General features: G+C 39.1%; 1 protein-coding gene across 1 annotated transcript in view; it reads left to right on the top strand.

Moving 5' to 3' along the window:
* The first annotated feature begins 582 nt into the window (after positions 1–582).
* SPEF2 (sperm flagellar and cilia associated 2) overlaps positions 583–17,185 on the top strand; it is a 143,608-nt gene continuing 127,005 nt past the window's right edge. Inside the window, 2 exon segments of the mRNA XM_088023707.1 lie at positions 583–640; positions 11,648–11,750. Of these exon segments, the coding sequence (XP_087879833.1) occupies positions 583–640; positions 11,648–11,750 (161 nt within the window).

The following is a 17,185-nucleotide window of genomic DNA, read 5'->3' as shown; positions in this document are numbered from 1 at the left end:
TGTACCAGGTCTGGGACTAAAATATACTTAAGACACAATCTGTCTTGCCAGGTTAGCCACACAACACAGCACTCAGAACAGGTAATTTGTAAATCAGTTACAAAACGGCTGCCGTTAGAGAGTTTCTGTAGATTCCCTTAAAGGACAAGGGAGAAAATCCCCCTTCAATCAAGACTCCTGCTTTCTTTTTCTGCCCGTCCGAGAAGCCCCCGCTCAGGCCGTGGCCTCCCGGCCTCGTTCCCTCGGCCCGCCCACCATTGCTCGCCCACCTCTCAGCCCCTCTTCCCAGTCCCCGCTGCCACCACCACCGCGGGGGCCCCGGCGCCTGCGCACGTTTCGAGCTCACCCGCCGGCAGGGGGCAGGCTACGGTTTTCCGTCCTCCGCGCCTGGACTCTGGCGCCCCTCTTGCCCCAGCCTTCCCCCCCCGCCCCCCTCCCGCCCCCCCCCCCCCGCCACAGGCTCCGGCCTGGTTACGCTTCCTTAGCAACGAGTTGCCTTTGGCAACAGGAGGACGCGGAGCCCTCGGCTGGGTTTCCCGCGCCTTCCTACACCTGCTTACCGTAGAAGGCGCAGGCCGAACCATGTCGGAGATTCTGTGCCAGTGGCTCAACCAGGAGGTGAAGGTGTCCCAGACCGTGAGTGAGTGACACGGCCCGGGGAGAGCGGGCTAGGGGCGAGCGGGGCGCAGAGCCCCGGGGAGCGGCGTGCGGATGGAAGGTGGCGGGGAAGGCGCGAGCTGTGCAGTCCAGGTGCCTGCGGGGCCCGGCAGCGCCCCAGGCCCGTCAGGTGGCCCCAGTCACCTCGGCTTCTCCCATCCCCATCCTGCCGCTCCCGAGTTACCCATCGTCACGGTGGGCCCAAGCCCGCAGTTTCTGATCTACGGTGCGGTTCTAAGCCATCAGAGGGTTTAGGGAGGTATCCTTCGTTCCTATGGAGAGAAGAATTTGCTGGACTCAATAATCTGGCCCTGACATTATTCCCTTCACATCCTTAGAAGCATGGTAGGCTGGCAAGCCAATGAAATATGAAGCCTTAAAGCCAACTATTAGATGTGTGCCCCTGGACAAGTTACAATACCTTCTCTGAGTGTGTTTCCTCCAGTATAAAATAGATCCGATCACACTCTTCGTACCTACCCACCTAGCGGCGGCGGGGGGGGGGGGGGGGTGAAACGAGTTAATGCAGCAGTTTTAGCTCAAATTTTACAAACATTAGCTATTTCCGACCACTCTTCACTCTTGGCTAAAGCTGACCATATTCACTAATCTGATTTTATCGCAGCCGTCCAAAGTTTCTAACTCCCACAACCACAGAGGCAATTGTACATGCTGGCAATTTCTAGGGCAGCCGAGTAATTCCAGCAGAGCACTATCCTCCCGCTCACCTTCTTTCTGTTGTTTCTTCAGCACTTCCTTTTCCAGCTGGTATAGTTTTTGCTCAAGGCAAGAGATTTTCAGCCCAAATCATTTCAGTCTGTTTTCGCAGAAGCACCCTTGCATAACGCCAAGTTGCTACCAGAGGGGCAATAGTGCCTACCCGACCTTAGGTCAACCATAGAATTTGCTAGACTAGTAGTGTTTCTGAAGCAGCAAGATATTCGTCATCAGCATTAGGCTCCTTAATGTTGGAGCACCTCCAGTTGCATTTCTTGAGGCATAAACCCTAGACTTTTTCTTTGCCAAACCACACCCCACACACTCCCTGGGAACTGCAATATATTCTTTCACAGGATTCTATGATCATCCCATTTTGTCACTGTTTCTCACCTAAAATATGATGCTGATCACAGCACAATGTTTAGCACTTTTTTTAATTCCCTTTTTACCAGCGGAGCCAAAATGCAATATAATTCCCTTAAGTTACACTCTTCCAAAGAAAAGCAGTTACGGGTTGCTGAGTTTAATTTGCTTCATTTACTTGATTAGTAAAAAAAAACCACACCCTTTGGTCAAGTCCCCAAGACTCTATTGCATATTGAAACACTTTTGAGAAAAGTAAATAAAATTAATAAGAAACATAACAACAGCAGTATGCCATTGTAATTGTATTAGTTGTAATTATAATTGTAATTAGTTTTGGGGATTTTGGTTTTGAGAGGAAGAGGAAGAATTACTTCTTTCTGTGAAGATTAAAAGACTGGAGACATTTTAAGTAAGAATTTTAACAATATAATCTATGAATGGAAAATTCCGGGTGTCTGCTTCCCTGAAGTTGTTAGCAGAGATGGCTGCAATATTCTGCATCCCCTTCATTAGGAATACATATTTATTTCTTGATCCTAATTGCTAACCAGAGTCTAAAGAGACAGTCCCTGATATAACCAGATTCCATATTGTAAAAGGCTTTTCAGATTATAGGAAACATACTCAGATACGTTTGGAAACAAACAAGATAGAATTTGTGCACCTGAGGAAGCACACTGCCAGTTGTTGATTCTGGTCATTAGATAAGATATTTTATGGTGTATTGTGGAAAGCTCAGAACTGTTCAGAGGAACTATCATGGAAGGACTATACACGGCAACCTCTGGAGAAAGTAATATAGCAACTTTCTCTATAAGGGCCCTGTTAAGAGGAAGGATTTGGAAACCAGACTGCCTGGGTTGAAATCACTTATCCACCACTTACTTGCTGGTGACCTTGGGCAATTTATTTACCTAAATTTCATGATACTCAAAATAGGAGTAATAATAATAGCTCATCGAGTTGTGTCAAGATTAAATGAGATAATAAATGTAGAGCATTTAGAATAATGCTTGGGACATAATAAATGCTAAATCTCACTTTTCAGAAGCTATCATACTATACAATAAAATCACCAGTATGTCAGGATATTTGAACAAGGATGTTTATTGCTACATGGATTGTAGGGATAAAATCAAAAAAATGGAAAACAATCTGGATATGCTTCAGTAGTAGCATACTTGGATAAATGAGGCTGTACCCGTGCTATGGATTGTTATGCAGTTATTAGAACGAATGAGTGAGTGCTATACTTTTGACCTACAGGATATTCACGTATTTCTGTCAAGTAGAAAATAAAAGTTATAGCTTACTGTGATGAATATAATTCCATTTTTGTACCAACTAGGAAATACAGATACACACACACACACACACACACACACACACACACACATCTATCTGTTTATATTAGCACAGAGAGATATGTGGAGAGACATATACATGAATCTTCATGTTGTCTGTTTTTGTAAGCGTAGAGAAAAGTGTGGGAGGATATAAACTAGTGTATTGATATTGGTTACCCCAGGAAAGGAGAAGATTGCTGGCTTTTCTTTATACATCAGTGTTACTTGGCTTGTTGCTTGCATTGCCTTCATATTTTGAAAGGAAAATTCAACATAGCATTACCAACAGAAAATCAAAAAAGATCAAACTTCATATGACAAGTTAGGAGAAAAAGATGTTTACCATCTTTTAACTGAAATTAGTAACATCTTCTAATAAGGTATTAGGGAGGATTACATAAGAGTTATTTTCTTAAATGAATTTTATAAATGAAAAAATAATAAACAAAAATAAACAAAAATATCATTAGACACTTAGGCACTTATACCAGACCCTATGCTAAGCCCTTTACATAGGTTTTTGTTTGTTTGTTTTTGAATTCCAAAGGAAGGCCCTAGGAGGCATTGTTCCAGCTGTAAAGATGAGTAAAAGAAGCTAAGATGCTTGGTTATTTGTTCAGGATCACAAATCTAGTGGATCCTATAGCTAGAATTTGAAGCTAGATCTTTGACATGTGCTCTTATGCAGTATATTGTATATTGCAATTTACAGTGAGGGAATATATTTTTTTAAAACCTCAACTTTCTCAAGTGTATTCATTTGAGCTCCCTTTATAAGGATTACTGTTCAGTTTGAAGTTCTAAGAAGTACACAAATTCAACCACCCAGGCATGTTGTAACTAACTTCGCAAGGTATAACCTAATTCCCAGATGGGTAAATGGCAAAGTGGATTTATTAGCGTTGGTTTAGAAGCGGTTCAGTCCATATGTTGCTTGCTAGGACAAAGAAAACAATGAGAATGCCAAATGAGTGCATTTACACTGTCTTGGTGAGGCTGGGTAATGGTTCAGTCATTGGCAAGGCAGCTAAAGCTGATTGATTTCTGCATTATTCTGAAAGGTAGAAGTCAGTTTGGATAAAGCGTACTATATTGAATTTCCTGTTGCCTGGACTACCCTGAGTGTCAGCAATAAAGAAAACAAATTCCAATGATCCTCAATTAAGAATCGTCTCCCTCCACTTAATGAGGTTTCTGGGAGTCACCAGAGACTTGATTAGTCTCAACATATGAAGATTCAAAGCTTTATTACCAAAGCTAAGGATCTCCAGTGAGTTTAATTTAACTAGACCATTTCTCCTAGAGAATGGTGCTTAGATGTATATGGTAACAAAATGTCTTGGAATACAAAAAGTTACTCAACACAAAATTACATCTGAAATTCAAGCAGTTGTTTTTAAGCAATTGTTTCTATAATGAAAAAAAAAGTAATGTAGAGTAATGTTACTAAAAGATTTGCTGTAAAATTCTTTAGGAGCTCTCAATTATTTTCAAGAATAAGCATTGCCTCTGTTTTACAAAACTCTTATGAATTCACTATAGGAGGAAACTAGCAATGGAATGTCATAACTGAACATTCTCCAAGAATGAGTGGAAACATTTGAATTCTATGTATTGTACAGATCAGATCTTTTGTAAACATGGGTATATACAAGATAATCCATATTCTTTTGGATTCTGAGTGTGGTTATATTGAAAATTGTAAATATCTTATTATACATATTTTAATTTTTTCAAAAATCTTAAACATTGTTGTCAATAATAACAGAGGTGTAACAAAAAGAAAATTGGATTTGGGACAGTTAAGTTTCTCTATCAATTTTTTAGCATCTGAAATATAAATAATTGTCTTTAGGTCCCACTTTTATGCCCCGAGAAGTAAGAATAATAGTGGTTCTAGTTTCAGTTATGGAATGAATGAGTCATGGGGATGAAAGGTACAACATAGAGAAAATAGTCAATGGTATTTTTTTTTTTAAAGATTTTATTTATTTATTTGACGGAGAGAGACACAGCGAGAGAGAGAACACAAGCAGGGGGAGTGGGGGAGGGAGAAGCAGGCTTCCCGCTGAGCAGGGAGCCCGATGCAGGACTCGATCCCAGGACCCTGGGATCATGACCTGAGCTGAAGGCAGACGCTTAACGACTGAGCCACGCAGGCGCCCTTATCAATGGTATTTAACAGTGATGTGTGGTGACAGCTGGTAGCTACACTTGGGGTGAGTCCGGCATAAGGCATAAAGTTGTCAGATCATTATGTTGTGCACCTGAAACTAATGTAACATTGTGTGTCAACTACACTTCAATTGAAAAACGGAAAAAAATTTTCTATGTTTGGAAGGATCTGAAATGAGATTGGAAATGGAAAACACCTACCACAGTGCCTAACATCTAAACTAGATCTAGACACTCAATGAATATTATTTCAACTTTTCTTCTGTCTCTTACTTTAGGATAATGCCTACTATCACGCCTGTCCTATAATCGGTATTTAGTAACTAATTGTTTATTACATGAGAGTGTGCCAGTGAGGCAAAGTAAAGTATTATTTTAGGCTGAACTTTATGGATTTGTTCCTCTTGAGAAGGTCACCCTGAGTACTTTGATCCCCATCTTTGTGATTTCAGAAGCTCTGTTTTATTACTTTAAGCAATTTTTTAGGAATTGTTTCATACTAACTGAGATTACATTTTGATTTTATAAATCAGGATACCCATTTATCCTGAGGAAAAAAATAGCAAAATAACTTATACTGGCAATTGTACGTGATGCCTCATTTTGATGGGCTGATACACTCAGAAGAAGATCAAATTTATGTCAGATTTGTCATTGATAATCAGAAATTAGATGTTACCAAAAGAACCTTCAAATCAACTAATATTTGATGTGTTTTACTTCTCTGCTCTAGAGATATATATTTTTTAAAGATTTTATTTATTTGAGAGAGAGAATGAGAGATAGAGAGCACGAGAGGGAAGAGGGTCAGAGGGAGAAGCAGACTCCCTGCTGAGCAGGGAGCCTGATGTGGGACTCGATCCCGGGACTCCAGGATCATGACCTGAGCCGAAGGCAGTCGCTTAACCAACTGAGCCACCCAGGCGCCCTAGAGATATTTTTATCTATGTAGCTGTGATAGGTTCATAGTTCATAGTTCATAGCTTAAAGCTCACAATAGGTAAATTGCTTCATTCTTGCATAGATTATTTCTTAAAGCTCACAATTTACCTATTTAAATTTTTTACACATCAGGTAGCTAATAATCTCGGGATATATTAATTAACCTTATTCAGAATAGAGATTGGCTAACATAATAATAAAAAAAAAGAAATAATCTATGCTCCTTGTTAATTTTGTTTTACAAGTGGGTTTCCATAGGTGGCTAATTTTATCCTTTTATATTAAATCTTAGTAGTTTTTTTAGAGAGTCATATTTTCTATTTGTACCAAATTTTAGGGACATTCTTTATTTGGGCCCTCTTGTGCACTAATTATACTTTGTTGATTAGGTCTTATGTCCAGACCTTTCAAAAGCATCAAATTTTATTTTGAGAAACACAACAGAGATGGTAAAGTATCCTACTGAATGTTTATTTATATATAATATTTTATAATGTATTATGGTGACCTGTTATTGGCCTGTGACCTTACCATATTCTAGACTCATAACTTTAGATAGGGAAAAGAATCTTAGACATCATTTAATTCTTCTTTGGCATATGAGGTAATTAAATCAGATGTGTTTAGAGATTTGTTTAGGGTTTTACAGCTAGGTAGTGGCAAGTTACCAGTAGATTCTGGGCCTGCTCACTTTTACTTCATTCCTCATTTAACCTGGTGTCATTAAACCACACATTTTCCTCCCTCAGAGTCCTTAGGAAATATATTGTTTCTCATAATACAACAGATTTTGGTATTTCCTGGCCAGCTCAGCAGCATTTTCCTTGATGAAAATTTGGCTTCCGTTGCCTAAAAATTGAGACACCGTATCTGATAACAGAAGGCTGTTGTGTAAATTAATGTCAACATTTTTAAGATATGAAATCCCAAGAAAAGAATGCCACCCAATGTTTTAACCATCAAAGAAAATTAGAATGTTATAGAGTTTTTGTTTCACATAGTACATGTTGAGAATTATGCTAATGTCTTCAAAGGAGAGAGTTGATCATCCTGTTGTTATACTGGAGGAAAATAAATTTTCAATGTCCTCCAGCCAGAGACCACAGGACACACACCCATCATTGAACAAAGTTGGGTTTATTGACTCGTGGCCAACAAGAGAAAACACATACCGTGGGGAGCCACGGGTCGTTCAGTAAGCGGGTGTTAGAAAGGACTTAAAGCACCTAGGCTTGTGTTAGGTGTTTTTTGAGGAGGGTTCAAGGACGCAGTGCTTTGCTCTGAACTGGACCATGCCAAAAAGCGTAGGCAACTCTACAACTGGGTATTTCAGTTAGTCTTATCTAGGAAGTGGAGAGAATAAAGCAAGACAAAGCCATGATTAGTAAAAAAGCAGCAAACACTCATACTGGCTACAATAGGGGCATTTCTGAGTTTTGGACAGTACTGCTTGGGTCTGACTACAGAATGATTACAAAGGAATTTTGTTTTTGTCTCGATCTATCAGGGTCACAGCGTGGCCTTGTCTGGTGTTGGCATGCTATGAAATTGATTATGTTCAGCATGAGAATGCCAAGGCCTAGCTTGTGAATGCCAGGCCAACTCCTAGGAACACCAAGGCCTGATGGGGCCAGGTCAGTGCCAAGCTATCAGCAGCTGCTTTTCTCTCTCTCAAATGGAAGTAAATTCGTTTGGCTTTTCAAACATGGTGGATAATGCAGACTAGATCTTTGCTTTTCTAGTAAAGGAAGAGTGAAGACCACTAAGCATAGAATGTATAGGTCTATAGACCCTTATTTATAATTCCGTAATTCAAGTATCTCTTTATTCATTTGGTGGCAGAACTTAACCAGAAATGCTGTCATGCTGTTTAGTCATTATTTCTTCCATTGAAATGTTTTGCTGTAGGAATCAACTATGTTTGATTACACGTACTTCTGATGGGAGTGATATACCTGGTCTGGACCTAAGGGGAGTGGGGAGCTTGTACTTGACTTTAAAGACAATGTCAAATATTTGCCCTCTGAGTATTGAATTACTTTTTAAATAAGGATGTCTGTACTGTAGTCATTGAGCTTAGAGATTATGTAATTAATATGACATGTTATCTTAAATTGGGAAGCACTGATAATAACAATAAAAATTTGTCACTGAGCACTTAACTATACGCCAGGAATTATGCTAAGCATTTACATGCACTATCTCCTTTAATTCTCAAACCAACTCTTACGAGGTAGAACGCATCACTCTCCCTCTTTTCAAGACAAGAAACTGAGACTTTTATAATTGCCCAAAATCCAGCGCCTTGTAAATGAACAAGGAGTCAAACCCAGAGAATCTTTCTCCAGAGACTTTGATTTCCTTCTTACCATAATTTTGGAATACAGAAGGCTCATCTCCTTTATGTGCTTTCCCCAACTGGCTCAGGGTCATTTTGGTGGGAAGCACACGGGCCGTTTCATTTGTTGTATCCTTCCTCATACAGACCTTCCAGAAAGGCCCACATCAAAGATTTCAGCAAAAGAAAACCATTGTGATAGGGATCAGGCGTGCAGTGTGGAAAATCGGAGGCAGGGTTGAGTTGTTGCTGAATGACCTGGTCCCAGATGTAAATGACTTTAGAGCTCAGGATGCAGAATATCACTGGGCTCCCACGGTTTATTTATTTTCTCAGATTATTCATTGATCTTGTCCTAGAGTCAACCTGCCTCTTCTTTCCCACAGGAAATTCCAGTTGTTAGTGCAAATGAACTTATAGAGGTGGCCATCGTGGAATTAGTCATGGTCGCCAGGAACATATACTGGGAAGAAAAAATATAACAAACCAAAGGGCAAGAATAAACTTTCCTTTGCTTTTTTCTTTTTTTCCTTGTTGTTTCTTTCCCATACCCCTCCCCCTTTCTCTTTTTCTTTCTCTTTCTCTCTAGCTTCCTCTCTGTCTTCTCGTACTTTTTAATCTGTATATTCCTAGCTAATATATGTTCTCCTCATCATCTTTCCTGTCTAATTTCTTGCAGGTAGTCATCTTTTCCTCTTCTTTTATTTTTTTCTACATGTTTTCGCATTTGCTCTTATTCTTCACTCACCGTTCTCTTTTCTGCTTATGCAGCACGCAGTAATTCTGAAGTGTCCTATGCATACAAACCTGCAGAAGATGTTTTTGTACTTGTTTATTGGTAGTAAACTATTTGACAATGAAATAAGAAGTGTTTAATGTTCTTTATTCTTTATACCCACAAATGCCTCTATTTTACTCATTTCAGAATTGCCTTATTAATAGGTAATGCATTTCAAAGGCAATGGATTATGATTTTATTTTTCTGTGACCTTTGTCTAACAAACAGTTTACTAAAGGCCATTTGCCTACTACATTGAGTGTGACAGAACAGGATACAGATATTCCCCGGTTCTTCATGGACTAGACCTCAGGCATTCAGTCTAAGGAACAGTGGACATAGTGCAAAATCCAGAGGGAGGAAGAGAAGGAATACAAACTACCTGAAGGCGATGGAGCAACAGCTGCTGAATGCAAAGCAAGAGTCTTTAGACTATAAATAGATACCCATAGTCTGACAATGGCTGTATTTCCAATGGCTCCTCAGAAAGCTAAGAGGAAAATAAGGGTGGACTAGGGAAGAGAGAAAGGGGGAAATAAACAACCCAGAAAGAAGGAAGCAATGACGGAAGAGGTGCAGGATGCAGCGAGAGCAATCCAGATGGCACAGTAAGGACAGTGATGGCAGCCAAGACCAGGTGACAGCATTGGTGGCCAATAGTGTCAGGTCTTTGAGGAAAGGAGGAAGCAGCAATGACTCAGGAGGAGGAGATAGCACACCTCTGCCCTTTGGTCGTGGAAGGAGCCATATGGGTTTCAGTTGCTTCAAATACTACTACTGTCTGATGCCAGAAGACACAGTCAATAGATTCTGATGCCGGATGATTCTGGAGTTCACCCTAAGTAGATAGAATCAATGGGCATAGTTGACATCATTTTTAACTACTTTATTATATATTGATTCAACCTGAGAATTGGGGTATTATTAAGAGTATAAAATATTTTGAGAACAAATATTAGGAGAGCTTTGGGCAAAATTGCGGGCTGGTGTCAGATATGCAAGAGTTTTGTTCTTATGAGAACGTGTAGTATGCTGAGTAAGGCCTCTGGGCAGTGGCCTTGTGGAGCGACTCACGTCACCACCCCCCCACCCCACCCCCACCCCCGGAACCACACACCAAGTTCCATTTCTACAAATCAGGAAGAGATGTTATTTCTACATAATCAATTAGCCACCTTATTACTGGTCAAATAGATAAAAGAGAACAATCTGGTATAAATGAGCTTGCGATACCTCAGTGATATTTAGTGCTTGGACTGCTGTTGCCTAAAGGACCCTGATAGAAGCAAGTTGAAGGTTTTGGGAGGATTTTGAAATCATTTGAGAAATGATAGCATAATTTATTTTGTGTATCAACTTTGCATATCATCCTTGAATAACATGTAACCTGATATTCTTCACTTTATAAGAAAAATAGAAGTGACCCACCACCAAGGACATTTTTTAAAAAGCAAATTTTATTAACACATTTTTTTCTGCACTATCATTATGTGCTTACTCTGTGGCAGGTATGGTACCAAGCAATTCTCATATATATTACCTCTAATCTTGAAAATAGCTCTTCAGGAGAGGTAGAGATACGGTTATCTCTGTTGTAGAGATGAGGAGACGGGAACTCAGGGAGGTTAGCAGCTTGCCGGAGGTTGCACAACTAGTAAGGGGCAGAGTCAAGATTCCAATGCAGATGTCCCTGGCTCCAAACTCTGTTTTCCTCTTGGCTGTCTCTGTCATTGTGCGGGACAAAAACTAGATCACAGTAACCTCTGGAACTACCAAGGGAAAGCCTGATTATGCTCAGTAGGTTGTTTTTTTTTTTTTTTTTTTTTTTTTGAGAAGGTGCAGATAGATGGTTTTTGTAAAATTTCCACTGTAAAAAGGTTAAAATAAAGTCTTAAAGTTTACTAAAGTTAGATTGCACCTCACTTGGCTAGAATATGCTATCATCATCCATAGATTGCATTGATAACTAAGGTATTAGAGTGTAATTTTGTAAAATAAATTGAAGCCTTGACTTCAGGTCTAAGGTTGTTTAGATAAATTTTATTGGTTGTATTTTGTTTAATTTGGCCAAAAGTTGTGTTTCTTTCAAAATTTCTTGTATCTTCACATATCGATTTATATTTATTTAAGGATCTTTATAAGACATATCTATTAAACTTCAGTCTTTTTATTTGATTATTAAAGGATGTTTCTAGAAGTATTTCCATGGCATTTTGAGTTCAAGTTATGGTATGGAGTTTTACTCTATGCATATAAAATGAAAATAATTGTGCTCTGTATGGAACATTATAATTTACTTCTTTATCTTTATGTTTCAAAATTCAGGTCCCAAGTCATTTGCAAAGTCATTTTCCAGCGGTTATCTAATTGGAGAAATTCTGCACAAGTTTGAACTTCAGGGTGATTTTTCAGAATTTTCAGAAAGCAGGTTAGTGAGATAAATTCTTTCCTAAAAAGGGTCAATTCCTTTGGCATTTGGATGGCTTTAGCTCCCAAAGTTAAAGGATAGTGAGCTACAACTTTGTTAATTGGTTCTTCTTTCTTTTAAGAGAAATGAAGCAACTTATAGTATCCTGGCAAAAAAAAAAAAACAAAAAAAAACAAAAAAAAAAAAACAAAAAACCCTGTAATATTTTTTGTTTATAGCAGCTATGTTGAGATCTGATTCACAGACCATGATTTACCAGTTTAAAGCGTACAGTTCAGTGGTTTTAAACATATTTACATATTTAGTATATTCATAACCATCACCACTAACCACCTGACCCCTGGTACCCACTTATCTATTTTCTGTCTCTATGGATTTGCCTATTTTATACATTTCATATCAGTGGGATCGTACAATATGTGTATTTTGTGATTAGCTCCTTCCACTTAAGATAATGTGTTCAGGATTTATCCATATTATAGCATGTATCAGTACTTCTTAATTCCTGTTTATTTGCTGAATAATTTCAATTGGATATATCACATTTCATTTATCAATTCATTAATTGGTGGATACGAGTTATTAGTTATTATGAACAGCACTGCTATGAACATTGTGTTTTTACATGGAAATGTTTTCATTCCTCTTGGGTGTATACCTAGGAGTGAAATTGTTGGGTTACATGATCTATGTTTACAATTTTGAGGAACACCCAAATTGCTTTCCAAAGTGCCCATTATCATTTACATTCACGCTAGTAATGTAAGGTTTCATTTTTCCACATCCTCATCAATACTTGTTACGGTCTTTTTGATTATAGTTGTCTAGTCAGTATGAGGCAAGTATCTCTTGTGATTTTGATTTGCATTTCCCGAATGAGTAATGATGGTAAGCATCTTTTCATGTGCTTATTAGTCATTTGTATAGCTTCACTGGTGAAATGTTCATGCAATCCTTGCCTATTTTCTTTTAAATTTTATTTTTTAAAGCAGTTTCAGATTGATAGAAAAATTGAGAAGAAAGCATAGAGATTCCCTATTAACCCCCTGCCCTGACACATTCATAGCCTCCTCCAGTACCCACTCCCCAACCAGAGCGCTGCATCTGTTACAGCTGATGAACCTATAATGATACATGTTTACTCAAAGTAAATAGTTTACATTAGGGTTCATTCTCGGGGTCATACATAATGTGGGTTTGGACAAATGTAGAATGACTTGTTTCTACCATTACGGTATCATACATAGTATTTTCACTGCCCGAAATCCTCTACACTCTATCAGTCATCCTCCCTTACCCCAACACTGGCAACCACTGATTTTTTTTTTTTTTTTTTTTTTACCATCTTCATAGTTTGCCTCTTCTAGGGTGTCGTATAGTTGGAACTTCTGGCTTCTTTCACTTAGAAATATGCATTTAAATTTCCTCCATGTCTTCTCATGGCTTGGTAGCTCATTTCTTTTTAGCACTGAATAGTGTTTCAATGTCTGGATGTACCACAGTTTATTTATCCATTCACATGCTGAAGGACATCTTGGTTGCTTCCAAGTTCTGGCAATCATAAATAAAGCTGCTGTAAACATCCATGTGCAGGTTTTGTATGGACGTAAAATTTCAGGTCCTTTGGGTAAATAACAGGGAGCACAATTGTTGGGTCATATGGTAAAAGTATATTTAGTTTTGTGGGGAAACCACCAAACTGTCTTCCAAAGTGGCTATACCATTTTGCATTCCTCCCTGCAATGAATGAGAGTTCTTGTTGCTTCATGTCCTCGTCAGCATTTAGTGTTGTCAGTGTTTTGGATTTTGGCCATTCTAATAGGAGTATAGTGGTATCTCATTGTTGTTTTAAGTTACAGTTCTTGAAAGTTGCGGAGTATGTTTGTGTGTGGATTCCTTGTGCTCCAAGCATTGTCCCTGGCCTATAGCTGGCACACAGTTATGTTTCTTTATTGAATAAATGAATGATGTCAGAAAGTATACCTGTTTAGAAAACTTAAAGCACCATTCTGACCAGATGATGTATGTAGTATTTCAGGTATACTAAATTAACTTTTGTCAGCAGGGCCATAGAGACCCTTTGTGTTAAATGGAAAAAGGGACCTCATCTGGATGGACACAACTGTGAAGACACAGGGCTCAGTAAACAGAGAGGCCTTTGTGCTAAGGAGAGGAACCCCTTTTTGTATGAAACGGCCTTGCATCAGGGATAAGGCGTAGCAAGCTGAGCACAAAGCAGCTTCACACTCTTGCCCCACCTTTGCACAGGGGTGTGCCCTGAGTAACATCATGTGCAACAGCCCTGCTTTTCACCCAGTGCAAAGAACTAACTTTCTATCCCACTGAGAGTCACTGCATTCCTTAATGTGAGAAGAGGGACCTACTTGTTCTGACAACCAAATTCCATTCATCTTGAATTCTTGGAACAACACACTATTTTTCCAGGGGTACATGGTCTTTTAAAGAAGGATCAGCAAATCCATGGATATCACCTTTGTAGTAGTGTACTTTGTGGGGAAAAGGATCCTTCTTTGTCAAAGCTATTTTTTAGTCAGATGTCTAATGCGAGGGCTCGTGATTTGGGGATTTTGCCTAATATTTTTAGTTTTTTTAGTCTAAAATATAAACGTTGCTTGTAACTGAAGTTATTTGCCTTAGAGAATAATAGGATAAAAGAATACAAAGTAAAGGAGCATGGATATTCCTGGGGCGACAGCTTCTACTTACCTTGTAAGATGTGTTCCCTCTGTGGGTGGCAAGGAGGAGAGAAGATAGGTAATCTCTGGGCAAATAAAAGCTACAAGTATCAGATACTTCAAATAATTTAAGTACTCCTAAGAATGGGAGCGCCTGGGTGGCTCAGTCAGTTAAGTGTCCGACTCTTGATTTTGGCTCAGGTTTTGATCTCCTGATCATGGGATACAGCCCCACACTGTGCTCAGTGGGGAGTCTGCTTGGGATTCCCCCACTCCCTTTGCCCCTCCCCGCTGTGCACGCTCATGCGCTGTCTCTCTCTTTCGCAAATAAATAAATAAATCTTAAAAAAAAATCCTAAGAATGTTTTATGTCTTAGAAAAATCACAAGAAAATATGATTTTTCCTCTAAGTCCTAGAAAAGGAATAAACAAAAAATAAAAACTAATCAGCTAAGAATTGTGGCAACCAAAATATGAGACACAATGAATATAATGCTAAAAATCATCATGAACAAACATGTCACATCAGTTACCATGAACTTATTAATTTGTTTTTTATGTTATATTCTACAAATAGCATTGCTTGCCCGTGAGAAAAATAATACAGTGGATGGGATTTGCCTCATTGAGATTTTTTGTTCTTGATTATTTTCCTTCCACCTTTTATGAAAGGGAAAAACCTTTCCATGCTCAAATTACCAGTGGCATGTTTTTGGCCAGTCAACAAAGAAAGCAAAAAAAAAAAAAAAAGACAACCCCCTTCTTCTCCCCTTGCCCACTCGCTACCCTCTGTGCAACATACACACAAAATCTGGGAATTTGCTATAAGAAAAATGAGTCATCAAATGCTAAAAAACAAACAAACACTGCACATAAAGAAGGAGAAGACTTTTCCCAGAATGTATTTCTTATTCCCTCAGAGGTTATCATTTACATCCCGTACTCTGTCTCCAGAGCAAAGATGTCCTCATGGTTTCTCCAGATACGGAAACAGCTGTTGATCATCATGCTATACTGATGGAGCACCTGCTATGACAAGAGTGGACTTCCACCAATTTATTTATTTATTTATTTTTAAAGATTTTATTTATTTATTTATTTGAGAGAGAGAATGAGAGAGAGAGAGAGAGAGAGCATGAGAGGGGGGAGGGTCAGAGGTGAGAGGCAGACTCCCCGCCGAGCGGGGAGCCCGATGTGGGACTCGATCCCGGTACTCCAGGATCATGACCCGAGCCGAAGGCAGTCGCTTAACCAACTGAGCCACCCAGGGACTTCCACCAATTTACACACCAGTTACATTCTTACAATTTTGCTTGCTTAGAAATCTGGAATATATATTAAAAACCTGCAGAGAGAAGTACTGTTATACCTGGTACTTCAGCCAGTTCATAACAGCCATTTTAAAGCCTAATGTGTGGCTGATCCCTCATACTAACAGGTTCACACTGCATTCTTGGGGCTGTGTAAAAATCAAGTAAGAGGAGAGGAAGTGTTCTCCATTTTTATTGGGTACAGGGCTAGGTTCTGATAACATCTGGAAATGGATAGTGTTTGCTTTTGGATTTTCCCTCCAGAATTTTGATGCCCCTCATCTCTGTAGCCCAAGGTTACGACCCAGGCCAAAGCTCTGACAAGCGGCTCTCTGGCCACCTGTCCAAATACGTATGGTGGGCAAGACACGGGACTTTGAGGATAGGGAAGGAGTAAAAGAATACCTGTGGTGGAAGAGCAAGACGGGCTATCAGGTGCCTGTCCAGGGAAGGCAAGCACAAGTCATGGATCTCACTGGCCTTTTAGAGCTCTACTTTTCAAGCACGGTCTGCTTTATTCCCCTCATTTTAGGCAGATGTGTGTTATGTCAAACTGCAGGGTCACTTGTGGGGGAACAAACTGCAAACCTGGACATAAGAAAACCTAAAAATATGTTTACTCTTGTGAGATTTCCTGTAGCAGTCATTATTTCTTCTCATTCCTCTCTGAGAACTGCTTCTTTTTTAATTAATTTAAAAATATTTTATTCAGAGTTTATTGATGTAGTTTGATATGCCAGGTACACTTTACCAAATATTTCTGTTAAAACAATAACAGTAAACAGAGGAAATAGGAAGTAAATTAGACCACATACCTGGGAGAGGAATTCAAGCTGTTGCATCACTATTTTTGTTGACATTGGCCTTCCCATGCTATTGACTCCTCCTTCATATTTAGAAATCATTCATATAGTCCCTCAGGCCCACCTCCTTTTGCACCATGGGTTTTAGTTTGTGGTGAATGGGCACTTTTAGGCTAGATTTTAGGAGGTTCACAAACATCTGAAAATGGCCTACACATTCTGTGTCTCTGCCTGGGTGTGTGTTTTCTTTCCTGTGGATCAGGTTCCATGGATCTCATAAGATTTTCAGTGGTATCTGTGGTAACAAAACAAAAAACAAAAACAGCAACCTCTTGAGAAACAGTATACTAGCAACAGTATATAAAGTTTAAGTGTGAAGCAATCTCTATAAACTTCTAAAAACTTAACTGAGGTAATGAAGATCATTGTATTTTCCCCAAATAATTTTATAGTCCAAAATGAAGTTACCAAACGAATAACCCTATTATCAGAAATTCTGCCCAATATGTGCCAAACCCCTCTTTTCTAAAGTATCAGTTTTGGGGGGGGCGTGGTGGGACTTTCACTTATATTCAAGTATATTCAGTATATTTTTTCTGTGAAAGAATGTCACTGAATGTTAGGAA

The sequence above is a fragment of the Eumetopias jubatus genome, unplaced genomic scaffold (genome assembly GCF_037043125.1).
Source record: "Eumetopias jubatus isolate StellerSeaLion01/CBP00866 unplaced genomic scaffold, mEumJub1_p1.0 scaffold_5, whole genome shotgun sequence".
NCBI lineage: Eukaryota > Metazoa > Chordata > Mammalia > Carnivora > Otariidae > Eumetopias > Eumetopias jubatus.
The sequence above is the reverse complement of the archived record's forward strand: the minus strand, read 5'-3'. Positions and strand labels throughout refer to the sequence as shown.